Source organism: Sinocyclocheilus anshuiensis, unplaced genomic scaffold, assembly GCF_001515605.1.
Source record: "Sinocyclocheilus anshuiensis isolate Anshui unplaced genomic scaffold, SAMN03320099.WGS_v1.1 scaffold1205, whole genome shotgun sequence".
NCBI lineage: Eukaryota > Metazoa > Chordata > Actinopteri > Cypriniformes > Cyprinidae > Sinocyclocheilus > Sinocyclocheilus anshuiensis.
In genome coordinates, this window is record NW_015552611.1 from 148846 (window position 1) to 157355 (window position 8510).

At 38.4% G+C, this 8510-nt stretch overlaps 1 protein-coding gene across 1 annotated transcript; it reads left to right on the forward strand.

The window, feature by feature from the left end:
• Positions 1 to 2599: 2599 nt before the first annotated feature.
• On the forward strand, positions 2600 to 8152 carry LOC107665912 (FAST kinase domain-containing protein 5-like). The gene is made up of 4 exons (XM_016456976.1): positions 2600 to 2763; positions 5418 to 5784; positions 5920 to 6815; positions 7172 to 8152. Exons 2-4 carry the CDS (start codon positions 5430 to 5432, stop codon positions 8150 to 8152), a joined length of 2232 nt encoding a protein of 743 aa, XP_016312462.1. The 5' UTR covers positions 2600 to 2763; positions 5418 to 5429.
• Positions 8153 to 8510: the final 358 nt, after the last annotated feature.

Sequence of the window (8510 nt, forward strand, 5' to 3'; positions counted from 1 at the left end):
AAAAATAATTGCAACTTTTTATGTCACAATTCGGACTTTATTTTCCCAATTGCAAGTTTATATCTTGCAAATCTGACCTTTGTTCTCACAATTCTGAAAAAAATTAAGAATTTCTTGATATAAAGTCAGAATTGTGAGATATAAACGATAAAAAGTCTGAATTGTGAAATATAAACTTGCAAGAAAATAAAATAAAAAAGGTAATGGTGGCTTTTTATCTTACAATTCGGATCTTTTTTCTCACAATTCTTAATTTTCTCCGATTGTGATGTATGAAGTCAGAATTGCAAGAGATATAAATTCAGAATCGTGAAATATAAACATGCAATTTGTGAGAATTGTGAAATATAAAGTCATTATTGTAAGATGCAAACTCAAAATTGCGAGATATAAACTTGCGAATAAGAGAAAAAAGTCAGAATTGTGAAATATTTCATTCACAAATTTCTGTTCTTGCAATTCTTTTTTCTCTCTCTGAATTGTGAGATATAAAGTAATTATTGTGAGATATAAATTCAGAATTGTGAGATATAAACTCAAAATTTGTGAGAAAAAATAGTCAAGCTCGTTTCCGCCACGGAATAGGAAAAATAAAGGTAACTGTGACTTTTTATCTCACAATTCTGACTTTTTCCCGATTGCAAAGTTATATCATCCAATCTGACTTTTCTGCAATTCTGATAAAACGAAGAATTGCAAGATATAAAGTCATTATTGCAAGATTTGCAATTGGGAAAAAAGTCGGAATTGTGAGATTAAAAATAAATGTGCGAATTTTATCTCAAAATTCTTACTTTCTTCTCGCAATTACAAGTTTGTATCTATATAAAAATCATAATTATGAGATAAAGTATTTTTTATTTCTTTATTCCATTGCAGAAATAAGCTTCCATGTGCACTGTGTACTGCTTACTATTTTTTTTTATGTGTGCAATTCAGCATCTAATGGATAAAAACTGTTATGTTGCATTTTTAATACAGTTTTGTGAACAAATGGCATCTAATCAAATCAAAAAAGATTGTATGATGATGGTTCTGTCATCACACTGGAAGTAGAGGGTCAAGCGTGCAGTGTGCAGTATGCAGGGTGCAGTATGCAGTGTGCAGGATGCAGTGTGCAGTATGCAGTGTGCAGTATGCAGGGTGCAGTATGCAGTGTGCAGTATGCAGTGTGCAGGATGCAGTGTGCAGGATGCAGTGTGCAGTGTGCAGTATGCAGTGTGCTCTCTTGTATAGAAACAGCACGAGTCGTATGGTTGTATGCTTTTCCGAACACGGCCAGATAACAAATGCACTACAGGCTCTGACGAGGGACAAAAGCGGTTTGCTATTGTAGTGGTAGCATTTCACAGAACACCTTTTGTCACAAAGTCTTTAATCGTCACTTATAAGCTACAGAAATTATCCCATTGAACCAAATCAATGACTTCTTTAACACAGCCACGCTTTTTGATCCAGTCGTATATCGCAAGCCAGACTCGCTCTGTTTTGCATGCGAAATGCATCCGGTCTGCGTGCTGGATGAAGAAACAAGCACAAACAAGTGGTTTATTTCCCTCAACCTATAGAAATGCAATAGAAATCCTGGAAAACAGAGTCTGGAGCGTCTCTCCCAGCGCTCGTGCCTCTTCTTTCCTACCATGCCATATTTGAGATAATCATTGCAGCTTTATGACACTAGGTGCTACGAGAGAAATCTACAGTGTAGATGGACGCCACACTGTCTCTGGCCACATTTGCTGCTATGCTTCTGTTGTGTTCTTGGTAGAGACAAAGGCAGTCGACTGCATGTAAATATCACTGTTCCTTATGTGTACAGAACTATTCTATCCAAATATACCGAGCTAATGCGTGTGAATACTTTTGTGAAGTAATGAGACTGACATGTCAGCTTTTATTTTTCAAAACTATTAATATAGGAGTATAATATACATATATGAATCTTAATACGCTAAAGTCATGCATTCGAGAGTCCGATGTCTTTTCTCTTTCTCGATCAGTTCTTGAGATGTATGAGGTTTTTGTAAACATTTCATTTTTTCCTTTTGTTCTTTTTTTTCAGAACTTGCTTGGGAAAAGCATATCTCCGCAAATATTAATTTAAATAATAAAGATGTGAATAAGGAAACATAGCTTTGTGATTTTCTTCGGTGTAGGCTACATTTGTGGATGACTTTAATTACAAATGATGAAAACCTACAAATTTCAATGAGACTGCGCACATCCTTTATGAAATATTAGGTAAAAAATAAAAACCTGCGAGGTGAATTACACTACAGCAGAAATAATGATTTTAAATGAATAATTGCTTACATTTCTGTCTTGTTTGTAATTTGTGTAGGCTATTAAATTGACCATTTACCAGTGAAACTAGTTTCTGCGGAAATATGTTGGGTTGTACAATTACTGTTAATACTGTAAAACCATCAAAACCATCTATCATAGTAAATCTCATTGTAAAAAAATAAAACACACAATCTACAATCCCATCAAGAACGTGATAAAAATGTAAGCAGATAATAATAATAATAATAATAATAGTTTTTTTTTTCTGTGTATGATCATCGCTGCAGTAGCTGGACTGACTGCGACTGCGCAGTGTGCTGTTTGTCTCCTGCGAGCCTCCGTAGCGCGCATGACATCCGCACACTACACACACGCTGTCGGTGTGGATCAGCACATAAATGAGTGTTTTTGCAATGTGTCTTAGTGAAATACATACTTGACTTGAAGAAAAGAGCTTGAAGCATACACGCGCTGGAGGTACGTCCATCACTCTGCACTCATTCGCGCTCAGGTTGTTGTTTAGAACATCAGTGCGTTAAGAACGTGTGCTGGTCAAGGACGGGCGGTAATTTATGATCGATTAGAGAGGTTTCGCCACACGGAAACATTGCTTTGGTTATCTCGCTTTTAAGTTAGTGTTTTTTTAAACGCGCGTCATAAAAGCCTTTATTTTCGGGAAAATTAATGTGGAATTGCCAGTTGCTACAACTGGATTAAATTCTTGTTTGGCGAAGTGGTGAATCTGTTACGGTTGTTTTAAAATACCGCTTTGTGATGAGAATCTGTCATAGAAACAGAACACGAGAATCTCTTCATATTATGTTTAATATTTAGGTTTAGAGGGTCTTTTATGGCCTGTTTATGGTCTCTTCTGTGTCAGTTTACAGTACAGAATCGCTAATATAATAGGAGTTGATTGTTCCTAAATTAACTCATGTATTATTTCATAGTATTAATATGATAGGATATATGGACTGCTTTTTTCTTAAATTTTAAGTCTTGTAAAAGCATGCACAGACCCAAATTTAAAGTCACCATGAAATACAATTCTTACTTTTTAAAAATGGAATATTGCAGTTTTTAGCGATTTTTAAAGACTTATCTGTGCACATTATTATTATTTTATTATTATTATTATTCAGGCACCCTATTAATCTTTAATTAAAAGCATTACATATTCATCGCTCATCACATAGGGAAGAAACTGGAATGATTGCAATTTTTGTTTCATGCCGACTTTAATGTGAAGGTATGTTAGATGTTTAACATAAGTGATGTTTTGAATAGTGATAGACAATATTTGAGACATAAAATAATAAAAATATATATATATTTATTTGAGACCCTTTTTGAAAGTTAAAATAGGCTATTGTTCATATTCACCTGGCTGGCTGATATATTTTGTGTAAAATAAGTTTTCTTTGCATTTCAGCAAGCTTGTGTACATTTTCATTTGCTATCGAGTTGACTAGTCTTGAGACGCCAGAATTAATGACGTTATGTATAATTCACATCATAACTCATGAGATGTATATGAGTGATTCTATAATTGCAGGTGTCCGAAGTCATTATTGTTTTTCTGCTTTTTTCAAATGGTTATATTTTTAATTATTTTAATACTGTGTTACTAATTGTTATGAATTACAAGATGTTACAGTCCATAACAATATAATGTTTTTTTTTTGCAAAACGTGTCTTGAATAGCTGAAAATCATGATTTCTTGTTGTCCGAATTAGTCAGTGCATTTTTCGCATCATGTATCATTGTTTAATCAAAATATTTTATTGTACTTTTCTTTTGGTAATATTTCATTCATTTTATTTATAAAAGCCCTAAAGAGTCATTTACCAAATTCTACAAAAAAAAAACTTTTTTCTTATTAAAATGTGTGTCCGTGAATCTTGCGTCAACTCTGTTACTGTACCGTACTTTGCCTTTAAATTAGTGGAATTATCTCCCACAACTATGTAAGAAACAGGAAGTGATGTCACTTTCCCTCACTGTTAAGATCTGAAGCACTGAAAAGTCTATGTGCTGTCTTTAAGAAAATATTTTAATCTAAAATGTTCTTACACCAAGAGTTATTTTATAAAGTGTCAAATCTGTTACCACAATATCAAAAGGAAAACAGATTTTTTCATTGATCACACTTTGTGTTATTTGAAAGTCTTTTAATCATGATTTCATTAGTGCCATGTGCTCTTAGCATTTATGCTAGCAAGTGGAGTTTTTGGCAAAAAGGAAAGAAAATTGTCAATTCTGTTACCGTCAAACTCTGTTACCAAGGTAGAGTAACAATGCTGACAATGTGGTAACAGAATTGACAGTCCATTGGACAATTCTGTTACTTAAAGGGTCAACTCGGTTTATGAACTATTTTCACAAAAAACAATAACATTGTTGTTTAAAATCTAATAAACATTATTGATTTATTTTTGCACCCTTATAAAGTTTCAACAACATTTCGTTTTTTAACTGGATATTGTATATAGCCTAATACATTTTCAGATTAAAAATATTTGCTCCAAGTGGACGGTTCTGTGAAGGCATAGGTATTTTTTTTATTTTTAAGGTATGCATAGGTGAAATATTTAGTTTCAAGTGATGGAATGTAAGGACTGTTTCTCTAATGAAACAAGAAGGATTTTTCCTGTTATGATTTATTGCTATTTCTACTCATTGGCTAATTTGTCCGTAACAGAGTTGACAAACAATACCATAAAGACATCTGTTTTTCATTAAAAGTAAAAAAAAAAGGAAGTAACTTGTGTTTGGCAAGCACTGAATTATTAAAATTAAATGTTTTCAATAATAATCTGTTAGTTAATTTTTTTTCTTAACTTTCTGCAGTGCCGAATGTATCTCCAATTATAGAATCACCCATCTAAAGGCATCATAATGGAATGCATTTCTGTTCTGTTTCATATTTGCTGCAGCTTTCATAGACAGGTTGCATAATAATAATTCAGCCAGATTTTGTTTTTCTTGTAATGTTCAGAAGAACATTAAAAGTGAGAGAAATTAGTGATTTAACACCACATAACTGACATTTTCTTTTCAAGAAGTACAAATTTCAGACACTGTTGGTCTTTAAAATAAAAACAAAAATCTGTTTTATGATCCTTTCCAGTGCCTGCTATTGATGTCTGCAACGGTGCTGTTTCATCATGTGGCAAAGCGCCGTCTTTATGCCCACGTACAGCGCGTTTTCATCTTTAGATCCCAACGTTTGTCATCAAACGTGGAAAATGGAGAGCAAAAGAGAGAAGAAGAAACGGAAAGCACGCTGGTATACAAACCCTCGGCTTACTACCAGAGACCATCGTCACGTTCCTCAAACGTGGGCCGCTCAGAAAAAATTAATCTCCCATTAAACCCTGCTTTCCGTCAACAGCGTAGCCCGTGCGTTATTAGCACCTCACGACGGCTCAATACGCTGTTAAACACAGCTTCAGACCGAGTAGCCATTCTGACCCCAAATGCCACCAAAGAGCCAGGTGTCAAAAGTGACCCACGAGCCTACCCGTGCGTTATTAGCACCTCACGACGGCTCTCCAGCACCAAGAATACGCTGTTAAACACAGCTTCAGACCGAGTAGCCATTCTGACCCCAAATGCCACCAAAGAGCCAGGTGTCAAAAGTGACCCACGAGCCTTTCAGAGATGTCGGCCTGAATACCGAAACATGACCCATGACCCATCCCAACGCTCGTCTACTGTAGACCTCAACGAGGCCTTGTTAGCACTTCATAAAGTCACGGTACAAAAAAACAACATGGAACCTTCAGAAGTAACTAATTTCTTTTCCAAACTTGGTCAGATTCCCCAAGAACAGGCCGCAGTTGTAAGAGGCGACAAGAGATTCAACCCACTCCTGCGGTACAGCGTGGAGATCCTGCAAAACTTCATGACGCCGCAGTTATTGGATGCCCTGAGGGCCTTCGTGAACTTGGCCTTGCCTCATTCCCATAGCATTCTGGGATTGTACGAAACCGAGTTATGTCGGCGAGCCAGCAAGATGGACCTTCACCAGTTGCTGCTTGCTGCCGACTTGTGGCGATGCCTCGGTCGAGTCGTTCCTATGTACCTCGAGAGGCTCTTTGACAACGTGAGCCGAAACTTCAACCAAATGGGTGTTCCAGAGTTGGTTCAACTCTTGTACATAATCGGAGAAGGCAGGAGATGTCCGGATACCCTTGTTCAACCCCTTGAGTCATTACTTATGCGTCATTTGAACCAGTTGAAGCCTGAAGAACTGGGCACCGTTTGCTTAGGCCTCTTCAAATCACAACGTGCCCTGTCTGAGAGAGCGACGCGCCAGCTTGTGGACAGGGCACTTGCTGTAGTTGAAGATATGAGTGACTTCGGGATTGTTAATGTATTGAAGCTTATGCGATTTAGCTATCTAGACCATCTCCCGTGGTTGGAGGCCATGGGATCGGAGGTTCCTCGACGTGCCCCGCAGATGGAGGTACAAGGTCTCATGCACGTCATCTTGGCTTGCTCCGCTCTGCACTACCGGGATGATCTGATGGCTGTGGCTGAACGATTGCCCAACGTGGTCAGTCGGTGCCGGAGTAAAGATGCTGCAAAGATGCTGTGGGCCTTTGGGACTTTAGGAGTCCTTCCCAACCAATGTCCCAACCTTTATCCGTGTCTCACTGCGATCTTACGAGAACGCCAAGCCGAGTTTCAGCGATACCCTGAACATCTGTTGACAGCTGTGCTCGGTCTGGCTTTTGTCGGTCTGTTCCCTGAAGACCTGCTCAGTCTGGCTTTATCCGCAGAGTTCGTCAACAGGGCTTGTAATTCCCAGGAGCTTGAGTTGAGGAAAGACTTATTCACCTTAGACGGAACTGCTCCGCTCTGCACTACCGGGATGATCGCGTTCTCCTGGCTGTGGCTGAACGATTGCCCAACGTGGTCAGTCGGTGCCGGAGTAAAGATGCTGCAAAGATGCTGTGGGCCTTTGGGACTTTAGGAGTCCTTCCCAACCAATGTCCCAACCTTTATCCGTGTCTCACTGCGATCTTACGAGAACGCCAAGCCGAGTTTCAGCGATACCCTGAACATCTGTTGACAGCTGTGCTCGGTCTGGCTTTTGTCGGTCTGTTCCCTGAAGACCTGCTCAGTCTGGCTTTATCCGCAGAGTTCGTCAACAGGGCTTGTAATTCCCAGGAGCTTGAGTTGAGGAAAGACTTATTCACCTTAGACGGAACTGTAGGCTTGGAGTTACCTGAGTCGACGGTCCCAAGACTTAGTCACGCAATTCGGGAAGAAGTGACCAAACAGCTGTGGGATTTCGCTCAATCAGATATCTGCCAGAAGCCTGAGGTGCTTGAGGCCGAAGATGTGTTGCGGAAACTTCTGGGTGGAGAGATGTTTGTGCGCAAACACATGATACTTCCACATTTGCGCTCGATTGATCTGGAAGTGCACTTAGACCAAAATGACCAACCTATTCCTGTATCCTCCGGACCTGGGCAACAAAATCTCGCCTCTCAAAACTTGGATGCAAGGCTCTCTGGAGTTACCATAACTGACGACCTACTAGCTCAACTAACTAATACACGAAAGACGCCAGTGCAGCAGTCCAACAAGTTCCTCCAAAAGCCAGAGGTTCACACAGTTGAACCTGTCCGAGAGAGAGAAAGTATTTTCAATGTGGGTATTGACTTGACGGACAATCTTCTGATGTCGTTGACCAAATCCCGAAAGCATTCGTCTCACCTGGACGATTCTAAACCATCTATTCAGAGACTTGCTGTTCAAGTGACACATAGGAATCACTATTGCTACAGGACTGAGCATATTGCTATTTGTACTGTGCCTTTTTGCTATGTCTGGTTCTCAAACCCATTGTGAGGGGAAATTAGTTTCTCACACTTATTTTCAATGCTACAACAATCTAGTACTTTAGATTAAAAAAAAAAAGCAACAGAAATCAACTTTGACTTTTTACAAATTTTTTGGATTGTGAAAACAGTGGATTTTCCTTGGATGAATAAGAAGGCAAGTCTCAATTTCAAGTAAACTTTGACTCTTAAATTTAATACGTTTGCATGTATTTCATATTTTAGTGTTTGACAAGCTACAATAATGTTTTTCTGTTTTTTACCTGACTCTTTAGTGTTCAATCAAATTGACCCAACACAACAGGAGGGTTAATGGAATGACAACTGAGGCAGTTAAACCTTGGGTTGTGCTACTGTATATAGTGAAT